The sequence below is a fragment of the Lithobates pipiens genome, unplaced genomic scaffold (assembly GCF_037356315.1).
Source record: "Lithobates pipiens isolate NorthernLeopardFrog02 unplaced genomic scaffold, aLitPip1_a1.2 Scaffold_13, whole genome shotgun sequence".
Lineage (NCBI taxonomy): Eukaryota > Metazoa > Chordata > Amphibia > Anura > Ranidae > Lithobates > Lithobates pipiens.
The window spans coordinates 340,021,689-340,045,632 of NW_027507718.1; the positions used below are offsets into that span (position 1 = coordinate 340,021,689).

Here is a 23,944-nt window from a genome sequence, read left to right on the forward strand (position 1 = left end):
GGCAGCTGCACAAACACATGCTGCCTGTGATTGGTGGTGTGTGCACAGCCGGCTTCCTGGCGGGTTTGATATGAATACGCCCAAACCCATTCTTAATCAGCAATTATCTGTTTTCCTCAGGAAATGTTAACCTCAAAGGTCTGTTCATACTTATGTTTGTGCATTACAGATCGTGTATTAAACACTTGCCGTCCACCGCAAACAGATATATGCCAGCAGAATAGCACAGGCAGGCAAGTGGGTGTACCTGTATGTCCCTTTGAATTTGCTGCCTATCGGGCACGTGCCACGGGAGTGTGCCAGTGGTTCCTGCAAACACAATGTTTGCCTGCGGCCCGCGATTGCAGTGAGGAGAGGCAGAATGGGGAGATGCCCTTGTAAACAAGGCATTTCCCTGTTCGGCCTAGCAATATGACAGAGACCCACTGCTCCCTATCATCAGGAGCAGTGATCTCTGTCATGTTGTAGTGAGCTCACCCCCCCACCGTTAGAACACCTCCCTAGGACACACTTAAGCCCTTGATCGCCCACTAGTGTGTAACCCCTTTCCTGTCATCTATACAGTAATCGGTGGCTATTTGTTGCTCTGATCGCTGTATAAATGACAATGGTCTCAAAATAGTGTCAAAAGTGTCCGATGTGTCTGCCATGTCGCAGTCCCTATAAAAATTGCAGATCGTCGCCATTACTAGTTAAAAAAAATAATAATAAAATGAATAATAAAAATGCCATAAATCTATCCCCTATTTTGTAGATGCTATAACTTTTGCGCAAACCAATCAATATACACTTATTGTGATTTTTTTTTTACCAAAAATATGTAGAAGAATACATATCGGCCTAAACTGTGGAAGAAATTAGTTTTTTTATATATATTTTTTGGGGATATTTATTATAGCAAAAAGTAAGAAATATTACTTTTTTCCAAATTGATGGCCTTTTTTGTTTATAGCGCAAAAAATTAAAACTGCAGAAGTGATAAAATACCACCAAAAGAAAGCTCTATTTGTGAAAAAAAAGGATGTCAATTTTGTTTGGATACAACGTTGTACGACCGCGCAATTGTCAGCTAAATCGACGCAGTGCTGAATCGCTAAAATGCTCTGGTCAGGCAGGGGGTAAAATCTTCCAGGGCTGAAGTGGTTAAGACACACGCATAGGTTTATATGGGTCATTGTAGTGTCCCTTTAAAAACATACTAAACTTAAGTTCATAGATGTAAACCATGCACACAGGAGAGAATGGGATATTTTACCTGAAATGCATTTTCATGCATTAAAATGTATGTTTTACTGCATTAAAACAGACTAGTATGAACAGGCCCCAAAGATCTTTTCTCGTCTAGTCACATCCAAGAATTAATAGATTCTTAAATTAAATAGGTAATGATTGAAGTGACCAAAGGATTAAAAGTGGGGTGCTCAAAAAAAAAAAATCGCACCAAATTAACGTGCATAAGAGGCGTGTTGGGAAAAAGCCTTTGCTGTCCAAAAAGAATACCAAAGCAAGGTTACAGTTTGCCATTGGAGATACAGGCAAAGACCAAGCCTTCTGGAACAATGTACTGATGACTGAACAATCAAAAATAGAGTGGCTTGGTCACAGTAACAGTAGACATGGCAACTGTGAAGCATAGTGGTGCAAATAATATGGTTTGGGGTTGCTTTGCTGCTTCAGGAGATGGGCAGCTTGCAGTCATCAAGTCATTCTGCATCAAATCAAAGTGTGCTTAATGAGCGTGTGAGACCATCTGTGAACTGGAAATGAGTCTTTCAAACACAATAGTCACCTAAAGCACACCAACAAAGCCACCAAGGAATGGCTCAAAAATACTATTAGAGGGTTATGGATTGCCAAAGTAAAATACCTGATTAGATTGTCACTAAAAATCTTGTAGGGGGATTTTGAAACGGGCAGTTCATGCAAGGAAACCCAAAACCCCAATTCCAAACAAGTTGGCATACTGTGTAAAATCTACATAAAAACTCAATATGATTTGCAAGTACAGTATTATAAACCCATATTATATTCACAATAGAAAACACACAAATATTTGAGGTAATGTACCATTTTAAGAAAAAAAGTTGGGTAATTTCAAAATGGATGGCAGCAACACGTATTTCAAAAAGTTGGGTCAGGGCAACAAAAAGCTGGAACAGTAAAGCCGCGTACACACGGGGCAGACTGTCTGGCCAACTTAGTCCGTCAGACAATCCGACGGACAGTCCGTCATATTTTCGAATGAATGGACTTGACCACACACACCACTTTTTGAGCGGACTAATACGGCGTACTAAGTCCGCCATACTATCCGCCCTACTTTTGAAATGAACGGACTCGCCCACACACGCGGAGGAAGACCGGGCCACCGCCTGTAAAAGAGCTATAAGAAGGCGCGGTGGCCCGGCAGAAGAACCGAAGAGGGGGACAAGACCCCCGAAGTCGGGAGAAGAGGCCGGCGGCGAGGAAGAAAGCCGGACTCCTCCGCTAGCAAAAGAGCTACAAGAAGATAGCGGAGGAGTCCGGCGAGAAGACCCCCGAAGACGGAAGACCCCCGGAGCTGTGCAATAAAGTATTTTATCTCATGTGTTGTGTTTTTTTTTGTACTTTTATTTTACAGGTGAATGGGTAGGGGTACATTGTACCCCATACTCATTCACATAGGGTGGGGGGCCGGTATCCGGGGGCCCCCTTATTAAAGGGGGCTCCCGGATTCCGATAAGCCCCCCGCTCGCAGACCCCGACAACCAACGGCCAGGGTTGTCGGGAAGAGGCCCTTGTCCTCATCAACATGGGGACAAGGTGCTTTGGGGTGGGGGGGCCGCGCAGCCCCCCCTTCCCTAAGGCACCTCCCCATGTTGAGGGCACGCGGCCTGGTACGGCTCAGGAGGGGGGGTGCTCGCTCGCCCCCCTTTCCTGGCCGGCCGGGTAGCGTGCTCGGACAAGGGTCTGTTGTGGACTTGGAGGGGACCCCCACGCCGATTTTTTTCGGCGTTGGGGTTCCCCTTTAAGTCCATACCAGGCGGCGGGGCCAGCGACGTCTCCTTCGTGGGCCCCGCCTACCTGGATACCTGCTCGAAATGAGCGGACTTTTCTCCGGGCGGGAAAAGTCCGCTCATTTCAAAAGTACGGCGGACTGGCACACACACGGGCGGATTGTCCGCCGAAATGCGAGTCCGACGGACAGTATTACGGAAATTCCGAAATACTTAGTCCGCCAGACTGCACGCTGAAAAAGTCCACTGAAGCCCACACACGAGCGGACTGTCCGCTGAAATGTGTTTCGGCGGACTAAGTAGGCCAGACAGTCCGCCCGTGTGTACGCGGCTTAAGTGTTAATTACATGGAATAGCTGGAAGAACATTTTACAAATAATTAGGTCAATTGGCAACAGGTCAGTAACTTGAATGGGTATAAAAATTGCATCTTAACCACTTAAGGACTGGAAGAATTTCACCCCTTAATGACCAGGCCACTTTTTGCGATACGGAACTGCGTGGCTTTAACTGAAAATTGTGCGCTCATGTGGTGTTGTACCCACACAAAATTTACGTAATTTTTTCCCCACAAATAGTTTCCTTTTGGTGGTATCTGACCACCTGTGCATTTTGTTTTGTTTTTTGCATTATAAACAAAAAAGTGCAAAAAAATTTTTGGGACCATTGACATTTATACAGCAATCAGAGCTAAAAATTGGCACTGATTACTGTATAAATGCCACTGGCAGGGAAGGGGTTAACACTAGGGGGTGATCAAGGGGTTAAGTGTTAACTAGGCAGGTTTTTCTAACTGTGGGGGCAGTGTAGTGAATGGGGGAGGAGACAGATCACTGTTCCTAATTACAGCAGATCCGTTTATCCTCCCCTGACAGAATGGGGATCTGTCAGTTTACACTGACAGATCCCCATTCTGTCTCTCTCAGGAGCGATCGTGCATTGGCTCCAGCGCCATGCCGTGGGCATGCTCCCCCTAGTGGTCTTAAAACAGCTGACGTACAATGACGTAGCCAACCTGCCAACCTGCCATAGTACAACTGAGGCGGCTGGTCCTTAACTGGTTAAAGAGTCAGGGTGTCTCAGAAGTTAAGATGGGCAGAGGTTTACCAATATATGAAAAGTTGCGTCTAAAAATATTGTTAATTTCAGAATAATGTTCCTCAATGTAAAAATGAAAACTTTTAATATATCATCATCCACAATACATGATACCAAAAGATTCTGAGAATCTGGAGACATGTCTGTACGTAGGGGATAAGGTCAAAATGCAATATTGGATGACCGTAATTTTGCCCTCAGATGTTACTGCATTAAAAACAGGCATGATCCCTTGATGGACATTACTGCATGGGCTCAGGAATGATTCCAAAAAGTATCCTGCAAATAAAGAGGAGAGTGACCTTCCAGCTTGTTATCAACGCTTGGTTCAAAAGCTTGCATCTCTGATGGTATGGGGGTTGCATAATGTGTATAAAATGGGCAACTTGCACCATGCTGAACGATATATCCAGGTTTTACAGTAGCATATGCTCCAATCCAGATGACTTTTTTTCAGGAAAGGCCTCACATATTTCAGCAGGACAATGCTAAACTGCATACTACATCTATGACAAAAGCTTGGCTTTATAGTAGAAGAGTGAGGGTGTTTAACTGACTTGCCTGCAGTCCAGAAATGTCATCAATTGAAGATATTTGGCACATCTTAAAACAAAAAATACAACAAAGAAGATCCAGGGCTGCTGAGCAGTTAAAATCCTACAGGCAAGAATGGGACAACATTCCTCTCCCAAAACTCCAGCAACTGGTCTCCTCCGTTCCCAGACATTCACAGAGTGTTACAGATAAACATGGCCTTGTCCCAAATTTGCGAAATGTTGCTGCCATCAAATTACAAAATGACTTTTTTTTTTTTTAAATGGTCATTTTTTTCAGTTTAAACATTTGATTTGATTTTCTATTGTGAATAAAATATGGGTTTTTGAGATTTGCAAATCATTGTATTCTGTTTTTATGTAGATTTTACACAGTATCTCGACTTTTTTGGAATTGGGGTAGTACAAACATCTTGAAACTGAAGATAGATTTTGTATGGAAAAGTGGTCAGAGGCTGGTTGGCTAGTTACAAAAAATGCCTAATAATTTCTACTAAAGGAAATACCAGTTTTTGAAATTGTATAAATTGATATATTGCATTTACCTTTTCTACAGTACACAATTACATCTATTTGTATTTTAACCTCTTCCTGCCCGCCGTATAGACAAATGACATTGGGTGGTATCCCCTCTTGTTCTTGTCTTACAGCAATCGCTCGCAGCGATTGTGGGTGCGCTGTGTGCAATAACAGCTGATTACATGTAAACACGGAAGTGTCATGAAATCAGTCCTCCTCACCTTACACTGACAGAGTGAGGAGAGAAGAGCCGATCAGCGGCATCTCCTCACACGAGAGACCTGTACAGATAATCAGGGCACTGATTATCAATGCCCTAATTATGAGTGTAGCCCCAACAGTGCTCATCAGTGAGGCCATTTTGAGCCCATCAGTGATGCAATTCAGTGCTTGCTCATCAGTGCTGCCTATCCGTGCCGCCTATCAGTGTTTATCAGTGGTGCATATCAGTGCCGCCTATCAGTGCTGCATATTAGTGCCACCTCATTAGTGCCCTTCAGTGCCACCTCATCAGTGCAGCCTACCAGTGTCCATTATTTTAGCCTCATCAGCGCACATCAGCGAAGGAGAAAAATTACTTATTTAGAAAATGTTCTGACAGAAACTAAGAAAAACCTTTATTTTTTTCATAATTTTTGGGAAAATGTTAGCAAAATAAAGCTCTATTTGTGGGAAAAAAAATTATAAAAAATTAATTTGGGTACAGCGTTGCAAGTGTGACAGCACTGAAAACTGAAAATTAGCCTGGGCAGGAAGGAGGTGAAAGTGCCCTGTAGGCAAGTGGTTAATGAATAAATTGTTGAAAAGGCAGATTTTTCTAGTGTGTTCTTATTCATGTATATCAACTTTACCTGTAGGTACTGTTCGAATGACAACCTAATGTTTGCCTGTTTACATATGTTGTAACAATTTCCATGAGGTTTACTTAATTTTTCACATGACTGAATATGTATTACAACTGTTTAGCTCCAATTTTGTGTTTCTTAATAAAACTATTCTCATTTGTTTGTTTTATTTGTTGTTTAGTACTACCCTGGCAATGAGATATATTTAATAAATACAAATTTACCTTTAATATGTATAAAAAAAAAAACTTTCAGACTAAAACCAGTGCTGGATAGTAAGAAAATTTGGAAAGTATCTACTAATATATGTATTAAAAAAGGTAATATAGAAGGTGTTGAGTCAATATTAATGCTATCCGTTCTTTACTGTCAAAAGGTGACAGCAGAGAAAATGTGATTGCTAATATGAAATGGAGGCTTTTTTATGCTTAAAAGAAAATCGGCTTTAGATTCATTTTATCCTGCAAGAGAAATTTAATAAATGGTAGTACAAGAAAATGCCTGTGGTTATCTCTTTTTCCTGGAAACAGCTGGGACAATGATACCAGATCTGGTAGTTAAAAATTAGTACAGAAAAAAATAAAGACTTTCTTACATCAGACATTTAAAACTGCTTTGCTGCACAAAAGAAATTAACATGAACAAGGATCGCATACAATAAAGTATCCAGTGTTACAGTCAGATATGCTAATATATGGAAAAAAAAAGGAAAATTACAATTGTGAAAAATGTGCAAAAGAACAGACTTCCAAAATAACCATCTAACTCAAAAACCCCAAAACATAGGTCAACACAGTTTACAACACAGTTTGTGTTTAGCCCCAGTTCATCAAAGGCTCATTAACCACTTTCAGACCGGACCAATTTGCTGGTCAAAGACCAGACCAGTTTTTGCGATTCGGCACTGCGTCGATTTAACTGACAATTGCGCGGTCGTGCGACGTGGCTCCCAAACAAAATTGACGTCCTTTTTTTCCCACAAATAGAGCTTTCTTTTGGTGGTATTTGATCACCCCTGCGGTTTTTATTTTTTGCGCTATAAATAAAAATAGAGCGACAATTTTGAAAAAAACGCATTATTTTTTACTTTTTGTTATAATAAATATCCCCCAAAAATATATAAAAAAACATTTTTTTCCCTCAGTTTAGGCCGATATGTATTCTTCTACATATTTTTGGTAAAAAAAATCGCAATAAGCGATTATTGATTGGTTTGCGCAAAAGTTATAGCGTTTACAAAATAGGGATAGTTTTATAGCATTTTTATTAATAATTTTTTATTATTTTTTTTTTTTACTAGTAATGGCGGCGATCAGCGATTTTTATTGTGACTGCGACATTATGGCAGACACATCAGACATTTTTGACACATTTTTGGGACCATTGTCATTTATACAGTAATCACTGCTGTATAAATGCAGTGATTCCTGTGTAAATGACACTGGCAGTGAAAGGGTAAACCAGTGGGTGGCAGTGTAGGGGTTAAGTGTTCCTAGGGGTGTGTTACTAACTGTGAGGGGGTTGGGCTTTCATTTAGTGTACACTGATCTCTGCTCCAATCACATGGAGCAGAGATCAGCGTCACTAGTTGCTAGGCAGAATGGAGAAATGTTGTTTACACAGCATTTCCTCCATTCGGCTGCTCCGTGAGACGATCGCGGGGATGCCCGCGGCGATCGAGTCCGCGGGTGCCGCGACCGGACTCACGGGGGTCCCGACCAGCGCGGGAGCGTGCCGCCGGCGGCGCGCTCCCGATGGCAGGGCGGCATCAAATATTGGACGTACCTGTACGTCAATATGCCTGCCCGTGCCATTCTGTCGACGTACATCGTCGTGCGCTGGTCGGGAAGTAGTTAATAAGGCTCGATTCACGTCAATGCATGTTGCATTTGAGCAATTCTGCAGTGCATTTTGCAGTGCTTGTCGTGTTTTTGGACAAGCGTTTTTACCGAGATTTTCGATTTTTTTTACACTGTATAAAGCTATAAAGCTGGTTGCTTAAGAGGGGTCCGGGAAGCCGGCCACCGCTTCCTTAACAACTCATAAGTCATCAGCTGTCTGAATGCAAAAAAAATAAAAAATAAAAGAATTGGCAGCTAAAAATAAAATTGTGAAAAAAAATGGAGTGGAGTCCCCCCCAAAATCCATACCAGACCTTTATCCGAGTATGCCGTCTGGTAGGTCAGGAAAGGGAAAGGACGAGCAAGCGCTCCTCCCCCTCCTGAACCATACCAGCCCATATGCCCTCAACCTGTGGGGATGAGTGCTTGGGGGCAGGGGGGCTCTGTGACCCCAGATCATGCCCCCCCACCCATGTGAATGAGTATCGGGTACATTGTACTCCTACCCATTCAGTGTTAAAAATTACAGTAGAAAGTTTTTGATAAGTCTTTTATTAAAAATATCTTCTCCTTCCCCGCTTTTTCCTCCGGTCCTCCTCCATCTTCATCTTCTGGGCTTCTCCTTCTCCTGCTCTTCTTTCTTCTGTCTTATTTGTCCGGTGATGCCTCATCTGCAGTCCTAAAGTGAAAGCCTAAGTGCCTCCACACTGGGGTGGTGTGCTTGCAGGATGTTAGAAAAAGTCCTACATGCATCAGTGGGGGGAGCATTGGAATGCATGGGCAGCCATGCCGAATCACCTGCAAAGCGATTCAGCAGTGGCGCTACATGGGCGCCTTTAACCCCTTTTTAACCCCTTCTAGGGGATTAAAAGCACCCCGCTCCTGCCAAAATAGCGGTGTCAAAGCTACCGCCCTAGTGTGAAAGGGCTCTAAAACCTGGAAGCTGATTGGTTTCTATGCAGAGCTAAACCCATTTTTGCACTCTCTAGTTTTAGCAAATCTACCCCTTTATATCAACTTGGTAATATGCTGAAATATGCTGAAAAATATTTAGGCAGTTACTCAAAAACTGGGAGAAGCAGAAAGCATCAAAGAAACTTCATAGAGAAGGCACTATATATAATATAAAGTATATTTACCTGGGATAGACAAATTTAGGTTCAGGTTAAAAAACAGCATACAAATAAATGTTGGATGTAGGTTAAAATTGCCCACAAATAGTTTTTTTCATCTAGGATTAATAAAAAAAAAAAAACAGACCAGTCCAGATAAATCTCTTCCGCATTGTGCAAAAAGGCTGTTTGATCCTGTATGCACAGATCCTCCTCTTCTTCCACTGACTCCAGAACATGCCTGAATAATATAGAGCCTTTGGAGTCAGGCTGCACATGCTCAGTTATGTGTGTATTGCGTTTTTTTTTTTCCTTGGAAGGGTGCATGTGATCAGCACAGAGCCAGTCAGCACTGTCCAGATAGAGGGGCAGGGGTCCTGGATCCTGATAGGTCAGCTCAGTGCAGTATGAAAACTCCTCCTACAAGCTTTACCAGGGACTAACAGAAGTCACAAGACTGCTATATACTGCAGATGAGAAAAGGTATTTAGCAGTTTATATTTACTAAAATAGTTGCATTTCCATGTTCTGTATACTTTGGGAGACCAGCTATAATGAATGCAGGGTCCTGGGTTAAGTACCACTTTAAAGTGTTACTAAATCCACAGCAGTAAAATCAGTCTGCATATGCATTACTGTGGAACCTAAGGGGTTAACCCTCTGCAGTGTATAAAAAGGCTGTTTGATTTTGTATGCACAGATTCTCCCCTCCCTGCACTGTCCCCTGGACAAGCCCGGACAACACAGGCTTTGGAGTCAGTTTAGTGTGTATTGCTAGAGAGTTTTTTTTTTTTTTTGTTCCTTCAGAGAATGAATGTGATCAGAACAGGGCCAATCAGCACAGTCCAGACAGAGGGTCAGGAGCCCTGCAGCCATATAGGGCAGCTCAGTGCAGTATGAAAACTCCTCCTACAAGCTTCACCAGGAACTAATAGGAATCACAAGACTGCTACATACTGTTGATGAGAAAAGATATTTAGCAGTTTATAGTTACTAAAATTATTGCATTTCCATGTACTGTGGGAGACCGGATATAGTGATTGGTCCTGGGTTTAGTAACACTTTATAAATTTGGGCTCACACTAGGGCTGCCGCATGATTTCAGTGCAGTTTTGTTGCAGCTTTTTAAATGCATCATTGATGCATTTTCATGCTTCATGCGTTGTTTTGTTTTTGTAGGAGAAGTAGACTGGATTTTATACCCAAAACTCTGCCAAAAGCACACTAAAAAACTTGTGTATGTTGGAGTCTAAGGGGCAAAAAACACGCTGCACTGCACCAAAAGAGGACACTGCACAAGTATATTAAACATAATATACTTTTTTTTTATATGTTACATTTAATGTGAGAATTTACCTCCCAGTGTATACAAATATGGTAACTGCAGAAAACAGCATACAGATTTAGTATCTCTGATGTCCTGAAAGATCCCAAAAGTAACAGAACCTCGCTTGTATATTATTGCTGAGTACATTGAAAATGCCTTCTGAGGAAACTTCAGTCTGATTGTGCTATGAATTTTAAATAAAGGAATACGAGACCAACATAAACATTTGTACAAGTTATAGCTGCACTGAATATGGTAATTGCAGTAATATTTACAAATGTTACAATGTAGAGTTTCTCTACAGTATTTTCATGTAGGGCTGCAGAGATCCTGTACATTGATATGCACACTATGGAGCAAGTAAACACTACCTGAAGTAGAGCAATATGAATATTGCAAACATATATACTCTTAAATATCCTGTCTATTCTTGGATTTGACTAATAAACAAAGGTGAGAAAACTCATGCATACAAATTAGGATTCATCTATTCATACTGTTTGCACAGAAAGTCACTATACTTGCTATATGTTAATGTTTATTTATGTTCTAATAATCATCATATATATACGGGCGTATATACTGTATGTGAGTACATTGCGTGTATGTACACAGTATGTGTGTTCGCTATGCACAGGGGTGATATACTCCTGTTCCCTGAACTATGTACTTGACATACATCTGACCCCTGAACTCTGCTTTCTGGGCTGTATGATATATTTATTCCTGGTCCCTGCATTCTGTACATTACCCACTCCCAACTTCTGCACTTTGAACTTTCCACACTTCTGACCCCTGCATTATGTACAGTATATTAAATACTCCTGATCACTGCACATTACACACTCCTGGCCCCTGAACTCAGTACGTTACATACTTCTGACCTCCGCACTCTATTTACAATCACCAGCAGAGGCAGAGAACAAACAGCAAGCAGGTCCCACTACATCACTCTGCATTTCCAGGTCCATGTGAAACCCAACTGGCAGATCTGGAGCTAGGCAGCGAAGCGGAGTCAAAAGTCATGGCAGCAGGGAGTAGGATGCCAGCTGCAGAAGATGACCGGGTTCACACATCTCAGAGGAGGGGAGTGCAGCTTGGCATGTTCACCATGGGCACTGAATGAGCTTGTCTCAGCACTGTCTAAAGATAAGGTCTCCCAGATGATTCAATGCATTCATACAATTTACAACATTATTTGGTTAGGTTGGGACATTTTTATTAGCCCTAAATAGATTTATTACTTTGGTTTGTACAATCTTGTTTTGATTTGCTAACAACTATGAACAGATTGTTTAAATAGGCCCTTCCACTTCATAGTTATTCATAAATCCAATGGAGATTGCACAGATTGTACAACTTGACAGTCATTTTTGTGGTCAGCTTAGAGTCCAACTGAAATATCAGTTTTTAACCACTTGACCTTCAGAAGGTTTTTACCCCATTCATGACCAGAGCATTTTTTTGCTATTCAGCACTTTGCTACTTTAACTGGCGATTGCATAGTCATGCAACATTGTACCCAAATGAGATTTATATATATTTTTTCACACAAATAGAGCTTTCTTTTGGTGGTATTTGATCACCACTGGGAAATTCTTTATTTTTTGGGGGATATAAACAAATATAGACTGATTTTTTTTTTTTAAATGCCAATATTTTCTACATTTTGTTATAAAACATATCCGATCAGAAAAGCAAATGTCTTCATACATTTAGGCCAAAATTTATTCTGCTACATGTCTTTGGTAAAGAAAAAAATCCCAGAAAGTGTATATTAACAGCTTTGTGCGAAAGTTATATTGTCTACAATCTTTGGTATACAGTATATACTGGAATTTATGCAACTATAGACCCTATGCTGTAATGGCGGTGATCAGCAATGTAAAGTGTGACTGTGATATGGTGGTGGGCAATCTGGTGCTAATAGACATTATCTGGGAGGATCACTAACTGACATTAATACAGTGATCAGTGATAATACTGTACACTGACACTGTACTAATGACACTGGCTGGGAAGAGGTTAACATATAGGGGCAATCAAGGGTTTAACCGTGTGCCTAAGAATGTGTAATGTGTGTAACATGTGCTGCTTTTTCTTTACTATCTGCCCTTTTTTTTCTCCCAAGAAACAGCCAGATCGCTCTTCATAGTGCAGAGAGTGCTGTGTTTTTGTAAACACAGAATGCTGTGTGTTATTGGCCACAGCTGATTTCAGCCAAAATGATTGTCTGAAATTAGTCCAATCACAGCACCTGTCAGCAAGGGACGTGCCCCAAACCCAGAAGCAAGCTGGCAACGTACAGGTACGTTGTTCGGCCTGCCTGTGCCGCCCACCCACAGTAAATCTACTGTGGGGAATGTGGCAAGTAGTTAATTAGCTAACTGCATTGTTTTTTAATATACGAACCTTAGTGAAAGACCTGGAAAAGAAATACATGTACAAAATACACAATGCACTACTTACTGGTAGTGTTCCTGGCAAGGAAGCATCAAAAAACGATACTGTGGAGTTTGGCGGAGCAGCAAACTTAACTTGTGAACTTGAAAAAAGCTTGGAGGCAGAATTAATCTGTGCATGGACCTCAAGACCAACAACTCCTTCCCAGAGCAAAGATCTGCAAGAAGAACCATATAGTACATTATACAGTTTGAGGATTTTATATAACAGCAACAGTTTCTGAATTGTTTTTTGAAGATGTCTGCCACAGAGATGTCATTTTTATATCTTCTTGTGACTCATTAAATAGTTAAAGAGGAAGTCCAGGCTCCTTCTGAAAAAAATAAAAGTCAGCAGCTACAAATACTGTAGCTGCTGACTTTTAGGCCCCTTTCACACTGGAGCGGTGCGGGCATCGGCGGTAAAGCTGCACTATTTTTAGCGCAGCTATTCAGCTGCTAGCAGGGTTGGCACACCCCTCCTGCTGCCGATAACAGTGATTTTGGGACAAACCCTCTGCAGAGACCACCATTATCGTACACACGACCAGCGCCTGAAGAGATGGATATCTCGGTTGTGGCAGCAGCTGCTGCCATTACCGAGACATCCCTCTTCAAAAATGTCGTAAAGTGGTCAAGGTAGATATTTAGCAAAAAACATCTTATTTTATTTCCAATATAGTAAGGCAGCTTGCCTTTCGTCCCCGTCCCTCAGACCCGCACACAAAGCTCTGTCTGCTCTACTTAGCTTCCTTGCACCATGACATCACATGACACACTCAGGCACCACCTCCGCCAGACCAACCCCCCCCCCCCCGGCTGGTACTGCCCGGAGAAACTGGCAGGCACTAGAATGATCCTGTCCGAACGTTGCCACAGACAATTCTTTTACTGGCAACTACTTCCCGTTACTGGCATTTACTGGCAGAAGAAAAGTGCCAATTTTTTACTGCCTGCCAGTAAAAATACTGACGGTTGGCAACACTGGTTGATTTACTAAAGGCAAACAGATTGTACACTCTGCCAGTGCAGTTGCTCCACAGCTTAGTAAATGAGGTGGAGGTTCTCTTTGCAAAGAATACCCAATCATGTGCAAGGAAAATTTTAAAAAAACAGCATTTTTGCTTGCACGTGATTGGATGATGGAAGTCAGCAGAGCTTCTGGTCATTTACTAAGCTCTGGCGTGGCTGCACAGTCTATATGCCTTTAGTAAATCAACCCCACAGGCTAACATGCAGGGGAATTCAGAGGCAGAAAAAAAAAAAACACTAAAAGCCCCTTTCCCAGGGAAACTGAAATGATTGTTTCTCCAAAGACACAGTTAAAATATTATCACCAATTTAGGAAACAACCACCTTTCCGAAAAAAGATAAGCAACACGCCCGGGCTGGCTAATCACTGGTTTTATCTGCTAGGATTTCAGTCTGAACACATTGCACAACTTGTGCTTCTATTCAGCAAAACTCTCTCAGGAGTCTCTTAATATCTGACAGTATTCCAACTGCACTATTGTTTATTGATCTTTTAGTCATAAAGTACTTCAAGTGACAGCAGATAAGCATCCAGAGAACATTTCTAAGTCCTAAACTCCCCTATTTGCTAGAACATCATATTTCACACTCCACAGTTATTCCTATCTAGCTACCCTGCACTAATCCTAGTCTATTCTAAATGATTTTATCACATTAAGCCTGTGACACTCAGTGGAATTGGATCATCCATGGCCAGAAATACTAAATGACTGCTATTTTCTTTATGCTCACAGCGACTTATCAGATTAGCCCACGTTCCAAATACCCACAAGAGGATAGAGAAAACATAGGCAAAACATTCAATTGATAAAATAACTGTTGTTTCAAAAGTTAACAGAAATGCACGTACAATAAAAACACCTAAGGGCTCGTTCACACACGCGGCAATACCCTGTGTTTAACCACATCAATACTGGCCACTTTCGCCCCCTTCCTTCCCAGATCAATTTTCAGCTTTCAGCGCTCTCGCACTTCCAGTAAGAAATTTTTATCATTTTGTTCGCACAAATTAGAGCTTTCTTTTGGTGGTATTTGTTGACGAATGCGTTTTTTTTTTTTTTTTGCTTATATGCTTTATAAAAATAAAAAAGAGCATTTTTTTGGAAAAAAAAACAATATTTTCTTTATTCTATTTTAAAAGAAATCCAATAAAATCGAATTTTGTCATAAATGTAAGACAAAATGTATTCTGTTACGTTTTTGGTAAAAATAAATAAATAAATAAATAAATAAAAATCCCATTAAGTGTATAATAATTGGTTTGTGTTATCACGGACATGTACGCAAATGATCATGTACAGATGTGTGCAGGTGATCACGGACATGTGTGCAAATGATCATGTGGGGACATGTGTTTTGGGGACGTGTGTTTACTTGTGTATTTTACATTGTGGGGACACTACGTTGGTGATCAGTGAGTAAAAAGCTGTAAAAAAACAGCTCATACTCACTGATCACCAGCTGACTGCAGAGATCCGCTCTCCTCTCCTCACAGACGTCTGTGTGAGGAGAGCAACCAGCTGTTTGTTTACATCACATGACGGCCGTGATTGGACACGGCCATCATGTGACCAGGAGGGACAATCACAGAGCCCTCCTGCCGAACTAACATGCGCCATGTCCGGGTGACACGAGCGCACCGGAATCGTGCAAACTGCGCGGGCACGCTCGCGCAATTCCCCTCTGAGGGACGTTCAGAAGGAGAGAGCGCTCCCCCAGCCGTACATATGCAGTGGCCAGGTGGGTAGTGGTTAATCCATGTTAGAGCAGTGTTTGTAAGGCTGGATTCACACCTATGCATTTTTAATGCTTTTTGAATTTTGCAGATTTGCACTACAGTCCATTCACCATGGTTTCCTATGGAACACGTTCTGTAGTGCAAATCTGCAAAATGCAAAAAGCACTAAAAATGCATAGGTGTGGATCCAGCCTAAAGCCTCTTAACCGCCCTTCAATGACTCCAATGAACATTACAATGGCCACCAACTGCACTTGTAAGAAAAGTCCAGAATGTGCTAGAACAAGAAGACTACTGCACGTGTATACTCATAATTCCAAGTAAAGGTTCACTGCAAGATATGTATTAGCACTAGGGATGCACCGAAATTTCAGCCGCCGAAACATATCGGCCGAAAATGCCCTTTTCGGCAAATTGGCGAAAGGAAAAAACGGCCCATAATTGAGCCGAAAATGGGGCAGAGCACCGCCCCCGCCCCTGGTGCCGCCCATCATGGGAGATCTATAACGCAGGAGAGCCGCCTCCGCCGTCTGGTCAATAGAGCTTTAATTTCAATAGCTGTGTGTTCCCCCGTCGCGCGCCGTCGCATACAGCCCCTCCCACTTGTCCTGGGAACTGTGATAGACAGATCACCCATCCAGACACCTGTATATATACACACACACATGAACCAGCACTTCAGCCTGCAGGGTGTACTTTTTCTGCTATGATTATTTACAGCAGAAACCCATCTGCGTGTGCCAAGCACTCGTCCACTGCCACCTACCAGTTGTCGGGCAGAGACTCAGAACCTACAGGGCCTGATCACGCAGCAACCCACACTACTGAATCATGCTTTCGGCTCTCCAGTTTGCCTTACCCAGGAACACCGCTGTAGAGGTATATCAGGAGGGAGCGACTTCATCATTATAATTCTATTCATGCTTTTAACATATGTTTTTATTGTAAGTGTACATCTATGAGGAGATACTGAATAAAAATTTATGCTATGTGCACCCCTTTTTTTTTCTGCTTGTAATGAGCAATATATAGATGGAAATATGCAGTGATTGCTGATTATAGCCACCTGACATCCATACACCTACCCACCAATATCGGATGAAGATTCACAGAGCCTTGCTGACTACAACACACCCAAAGATATGCAGTATATCCAGTAATATCTGGTAAGTGAACTTCCTTTGGGGGATTGTCATACAAGTGTCGCGGGGATGGTTAATGGTCTGGATCAATGAATTATAACTTACCTCTAATTCTTTTCTTCTGGAGTGGATCACCTTTAATCTCTTTTTAACCTTTGTGCTTCCTATTTTATCAAAAGTGGACTGCGCATCAAGTCTAAAGACTCTTGGATTTTATAAGTGCTATCAGTGTTTTAAATATTTATATTTAGACACATTTTTTGATATATTGTTTTCCTTTTATAGTAGCAGCTTTGTAGATATTGTGTCTTTACTGTGAGCGCGTACATTTCTGATCATTGATCATTTCTCATTTGTTTGTCAGTAAAAAATAAATATATAATTTATTTAAATTTTTTTATTGTTAATCTTTTTTTGTTTATACCGCAAAAAAAATCAGTGATGATCAAATACCACCAAAAGAAAGCTCTATTTGTGGGAAAAAAATGAAATACATTTTATTTGGGTACAGTGTTGCATGACTGCGCAATAGGGATCGCAATAGGGATCGACCAATATCGTTTTTTCGTGGTCGATACGATATTTTGGCCACCTCTCAGGCCAATAGCCGATATTCTGTACATAAAAAAAAAATAAAAAATCATTTACACTTTTTTTTTTACCACTGTTATTGCTGTCACAAGAAATTTAAACATCCCCTATGACAGTAATAGGCAGTGACAGGTACTCGTTACGGAGTGATCGGGGATTTAAAAGACCCCAAACCCCTCCACTGCACTTGAAAGAATTTAAAACGTCAAGATCAGTGTTTTTGAATACTTTATATTTTTTTTTAAACTGGCGCCTTTAAGATGCTTTAAAGTGATTGTAAAGGATCGTTTTTTTTTTAAAATAACAAACATATCATACTTGCCTCCACTGTGCAGTTCGATTTTGCACAGAGTGGCCCTAAACCTTGTTTTCTGGGGTCCCCCGGCGGCTCTCGTGCATTAGATAACCCCCTAGGAGAAGCGCTCTACCGAGGGGGTTACCTTGCGGGTGCGCTCCCGAGTCCAGCATTTGCGTCCACAGACACGAATGCCGGACTCAGCCCCACCCCCTGGCACCCACATCATTGGATTTGATTGACAGCAGTGGGAGCCAATGGCTGTGCTGCTATCAATCGATCCAATCAAGAAACTTGGGACCTCATGGAGAGAGGGAGAGATTTGTTTTCATTTTTTGAACCCAACTATCTAGTGAATTTGGTGGCCTGTCCATGCCTCCAATTTGAACCCATTAGAGGTAGACTGGTACAGGTTATCATGTATTTTAAACTTACGCAAAACCTTTTTAAATCAATGCAACCATGTTGAATGCATATAACTGCGACATTATGGCACATAGGACACTTTTGACACTATTTTGGGAGCATTGTCATTTATACAGCGATCAGAGCTACAAATAGCCACTGATTAGTGTATACACGACACTGGCAGGAAAGGGGTTAAACACTAGGGGCGATCAAGGGGTTAAGTGTGTCCTAGGGAGGTGGGCTCACTATAACATGACAGAGATCACTGGTCCCGATGACAGGGAGCAGTGGATCTCTGTCATATTGCTAGGCATAGCGGCAAAATGCCTTGTTTAATTAGGCATCTACCTCTCCTCACCACAATCGCGGGACACCGGCGAACATCGAGTTCCCGGGACCCGCACATGCCCGATAGGCAGAAAATTCAAAGGGACGTACAGGTACGCCCATTTGCCTGTCTGTGCCATTCTGCCAACGTACATCTGTGCTGCGGTCGGCAAATGATTAATAACTTTCAATGAAAATGTATTAAAAAAAAAAAAATGCCAGTAATCCGGAAAGTGGTGTCATGACACCACTAGACTAGATCACTAGACCTGAACATAGCATCAGCTTTGCTCAGGTCTTGGGCCAGCTGGTGGATGCGCCGGCTTGTTGCTCAGGCCTCCCGGTGGGGCGGGAGAGCCCAGGAAAGAGGCATAAGGCGGGGGGGGGGGAGTGGGGGTGTGTGTCCACCCACATCAGTTGTTATTACAATAAAGCCAACCGTCCGCTCTAACGAATGGTACCGGGGTAATGCATGCAGCTGCAGGCATCTCCCCGGTAAAATCCCTCAAAGCAATATCAGTATTATCGGGTACGTTTTTGCCTATTTTAAAAAAAAGTGAATATCGGCCCCACCGATAATCAGTCGATCCCTACTGCGCAATTGTCAGTTAACTGCTGTGCTGTATCACATAAAGTGGCGTGGTCATCTTCCGAAGTGGTTGATGGCACTGCAAGTGTGACCTGCAATTGCAGAGCGTTTCTGAAACACAGATTTTTATGCGTTTTGGAGAGAACGGTCTCTGCAGCCGCACATCAGGGCAATGCCTCACTGCCTGTGATTAGCGCAGCGCTGTGCCGCCTTCCTGGCGGGCTCTGCACGTGGCGTATGCGAACACGCTGAGCTCATCCTTACTCTGGACTAAGGATGAGCTCAGGCGCGTTCGCATGGAACATGTGCAGAGCCCACCAGGTAGTCGGCACAGCGCTGCACTAATCACAGATAGAGACACTGCCCCGATGCGCGGCTGCAGAGATCGGGTAATGTCTCGCTGCCTGTGATTAGCGCAGTGCCGACTTTCTGGCGAGCTCTGCACGTGGAGCATGCGAACACGCCTGAGCTCATCCCTAGTCCAGAGTAAGGATGAGCTCAGCCGTGTTCACATACACCATGTGCAGAGCCTGCCAGGAAGTCGGCGCAGCGCTGCGCTAATCACAGCCAGTGAGACGTTCCCCCGGTGCGCAGTTGCAGAGATCAGGCAATGTCTCGCTGCCTTTGATTAGCGCAGCGCCGACGTCCTGGCAGGCTCTGCACGTGGATCATGCGAACACGCCTGAGCTCATCCCTAGTCCAGAGGCAGAAAGGACAGGGCGTTATCAGCTCACCACATCCCTGCACTTGTCATATGGAATAAAACTCTTCCAATCGTACATTTATTAGACCAAAAGGCAGCAAATAAGAGAAAGTTCTCTCTAGAAATGCACTTCAGGTGGGTAAAGGAGAATGGACATTGTGACCTCCCCTTTCTGCTTGTTACACATAATGAATGCAGAGCCCCCAGCTGCCTATGACCCCCATGTACAGAGGAATAGAGTACCCTGTGTCCCGGGCATGTCTGCAGGCGGTGCTGGCTGTCCTCCATCCTCTCCACACACCACAGCGAACACCCTGCACTACGAGCAGCGCACAGCCGCCACTGCTCCCGTGCACCATGGGCGCAGCCATGTCTACACAGTGACCGAGCAGCGCATAGCCTTGTGGGAAGTGAAGTCTACTGCCGATTGGCTGTCAAGAGGGAACATTGGCCGAGAGACTTCATCTCCCACAATGCGCTGCTGCCGAACGCTTTGAAGTCTCCAGCATCCAGCAATCATCGGAGGAATGGTCACTCACGTGTACGATGGGGGCTGTCAGTCCGCTTGGTGGTTGGGCATGACAAGTCCCAAGTCAGATACTGTCATGCTTGTCCTTTGATTAGCGACCGTTCTGTTTACTATGTAAGAGAAAGCAAGTGTGCACATTCACTGGACGGTGGAGATATGAAATGGAGAAAAAATACTGTGACAAATTGTAGCGTTTTTCTAGTGACCATGATCCCACTCTGTGCTTCACTTCAGGACATAACAACAACATAATGGTAGAGGGACTAGTGAGTGCGAGGTGACCGGGCTCTTCATTGTCCCTGTGGTCATAGATCCCCACTGTCCCCAATTTGGAACAAAGTCATCCATTCACTAAGCTTTACCGCATGCGCTAAGGGTATCATGTTACTAATAAAAACAAAATAATGATTTTGCGATAAACAACAGAAAAAAAAAACATTTGTCTGTAAATGTCGCAAAACAATTGTGCGGTAATCTGTTAAATCCAATTCACAAATGAAACAGGAACTAAAAAAAGCACACTATTTAACACCACCCTGGTGGTGACAGCAACCAATGCAGTACCAGGAAGAGGGCCCTATTCAAACCCTCAGAAAGGGGCATTCCACCCACCGAGAGCCCAATTCCACCCACAGAAAGGGGCTACTATTCCACCCACAGGAAGGGGCTACTATTCCATCCACGGGAAGGGGCTACTATTCCACCCACGGGAAGGGGCTACTATTCCACCCACGGGAAGGGGTACTATTCCACCCACGGGAAGGGGTACTATTCCACCCACGGGAAGGGGCTACTATTCCACCCACGGGAAGGGGCTACTATTCCACCCACGGGAAGGGGTACTATTCCACCCACAGAAAGGGCTACTATTCCACCCACAGGAAGGGGTACTATTCCACCCACAGGAAGGGATACTATTCCACCCACAGGATGGGCTACTATTCCACTCACAGAAAGGGGTACTATTCCACCCACAGAAAGGGCTACTATTCCACCCACAGAAAGGGCTACTATTCCACCCACAGAAAGGGCTACTATTCCACCCACAGGAAGGGCTACTATTTCCACCCACAGGAAGGGCTACTATTCCACCCATAGGAAGGGGTACTTACTATTCCACCCACAGGAAGGTGTACTATTCCACCCATAGGAAGGGGTACTTACTATTCCAGCCACAGGAAGGTGTACTATTCCACCCATAGGAAGGGGTACTTACTATTCCACCCACAGGGAGGTGTACTATTCCACCCACAGAAAGGGGTACTTCCTATTACACCCACAGGAAAGGGTACTATTTCATCCATAGAAAGGGTCCTCATTCCACCCACAGCAAGGGGTACTTACTATTCCACCCATAGGAAGGGGTACTTACTATTCCACCCACAGAAAGGGCTACTATTCCACCCACAGAAAAGGGTACTTACTATTCCACCCACAGAAGGGGTACTATTCCACCCACAAGAAGGGGTGCTTACTATTCCACCCACAGGAAGGTGTACTATTCCACCCACAGAAAGGGGCACTTACTATTCCACCCACAGGAAAGGGTATTATTCCATCCATAGAAAGGGGCCTATTTCCACCCACAGGAAGGGGTACTTACTATTCCACCCACAGAAAGGGGTACTATTCCACCCACAGAAAGGGGTACTATTCCAACCAAAGAAAGGGGCCCAATTCCACCCACAGAAAGGGGCCCAATTCCACCTACAGAAGGGGGTACTATTCCAGCCACAGAAAGGGGACCCAATTCCACCTACAGAAAGGGGTACTATTCCAGCCACAGAAAGGGGTACTATTCCAGCCACAGAAAGGGGCCTAATTCCACCCACAGGAAGGGCTACTATTCCACCCACAGAAAGGGGTACTTACAATTCCACCCACAGGAAGGGGTACTTAATATTCCACCCACAGAAAGGGGCCTAATTCCACTCACAGGAAGGGGTGCTATTCCACCCACAGAAAGGGGTGCTATTCCACCCACGGAAAGGGGCCTAATTCAACCCAAAGAAGACCCACAGAAAGGGGTACTATTCCACCCACAGAAAGGGGCCTAATTCCACCCACAGAAAGGGGCCTAATTCCACCCACAGGAAGGGGTACTATTCCACCCACAGGAAGGTGTACTATTCCACTCACAGGAAGGTGTACTATTCCACCCGCAGGAAGGGGTACTATTCCACCCACAGGAAGGGGTACTATTCCACCCACAGGGGAAGGGGTACTTACTATTCCACCCACAGGAAGGGGTACTATTCCACCCGCAGGGGAAGGGATACTTACTATTCCACCCACAGGAAGGGGTACTATTCCACCCACAGAAAGGGGTACTATTCCACCCAAAGGAAGAGGTACTATTCCACCCAAAGGAAGAGGTACTATTCCACCCACAGAAAGGAGCCCAGCAGCATATTACACAGATTCATGAAAGGAGCCTGAGTCTACCAGATGAAAAGGCAGCAATTGCAGTGCTAGCAATTTGGCCAAGCTAGCATTTAGATGCCGAGCATGTGGATGGCTGGGACCGAATTTCTTTTTATGTTTAAGCAACAGGGGTAGGGAAATTTGCCAGCTGAATTCAACTGGTGGTGTACTGCTAGCAGATTGGCTGCAAGTACTTGTGCCACCTATTGCTATACCTTCATTCCTCTCAGTGAAGGTTTTGGAGAGGACTGGAGGTATAGCAGGGTTTTGAGATCCCAGATAAGGAGCAAAGAGAAATCCACTTTTTTCTATGATGTGAGCCTTCAGGTGCTGCTGCCAACGGACTGCATGGCAGATCGTCATATGTCTGGTCAAGCATGTGGTGCCCAAGTGGCTGCTGTTCTTGCCACGCTTGATCCATTTTAGACATAGTTTGCAAACAGCAACGGTGCCATGTGCTGCACATGTGTCAAAAAATGCCCACACCAAGGAACTATTAAAAGCCAGCGGGGAGTCAGCAGCACCCTGCACCTGTGGAGCTCTGTGGTGTGATGCAATAGGGTGGCTGCCCTTAAGCTTCCCCCTGGAGGACATCCTGCCTCATTCGAGTTGTGCCTCATTCGAGTTGTGCCTCCTCCTCCTTCTCCTCCTCACTTTCCTCCTCTTCTCTCAGGCACCCAAGTACAGTCAGTGACCTCATTATTCCCTCCCGCCTCATCAATGGAGCAAACTTGGCAGTATGCTGCAAGTTGGGGAACATGACTGCAAGTTTCTTGGCCTTCTGTGGCACCCCCTCTCTGTAGGTTCACGCTACTCCTTTCCTCAACCTAGGAACCAACATCGAAGCCTTCAAATTGCTGCGCATCCTTCAGCAGCATGTAACTGACACTATAGTCAAATAATTCTGGGGACTCCTCCGTGCATGATGGTGGGGCTACGGAAGGAGTGACTGTGAACAAGGAGCTGGTGGAATAGGCCTCTTTGGCAGCTGCGTTGGAAGGTAAACTACTATGAGCCTGGGTGGGTGACAGAGGATGATGCGGATGAGGACGGATTCGTTATCCACTCCACCAACACTTCTGCGTGTTATGGTTTAATAACATGGCCAGCAGCAGAAAAAAGGACAAGCATGCCCCATGGCCACCCTCAGAGGATGCACCATGTCCACGACCACCACTGTTGACTGTAGACACAGAGGCTGCTTGCCCTCTTTTAGTGGTCTGTGAGCATCTGTCTCTCCTTGGTGGCCTTCCGGACAAGATGAGGATTTTTTCTTTTCACAGCATACTACACTGTATTATATACTGTGTACACCGCCTGAAGTGCATTAGAAACTGTACACTGGCTGCCCTGTATTATATACTATGTACACCCCCTGAAGTGTATTAGAAACTGTACACACTGTATTATATACTGTGTACACCACCTGAAGT

The 23,944-nt window shown here is 43.8% G+C and overlaps 1 protein-coding gene across 1 annotated transcript in view; it reads right to left on the reverse strand.

Annotated features, from left to right (window-relative positions):
* The window catches only part of GATB (glutamyl-tRNA amidotransferase subunit B), a 189,252-nt gene extending 169,284 nt beyond the window's left edge, over nucleotides 1-19,968 (reverse strand). The window contains exons 1-2 of the mRNA XM_077477034.1: nucleotides 19,802-19,968; nucleotides 12,762-12,912 (exon numbers count right to left, since the gene is read on the reverse strand). Of these exons, the coding sequence (XP_077333160.1) occupies nucleotides 12,762-12,912; nucleotides 19,802-19,929 (279 nt within the window). The 5' untranslated portion in view covers nucleotides 19,930-19,968. The remainder of the gene's footprint in view (nucleotides 1-12,761; nucleotides 12,913-19,801) is intronic.
* Nucleotides 19,969-23,944: the final 3,976 nt, after the last annotated feature.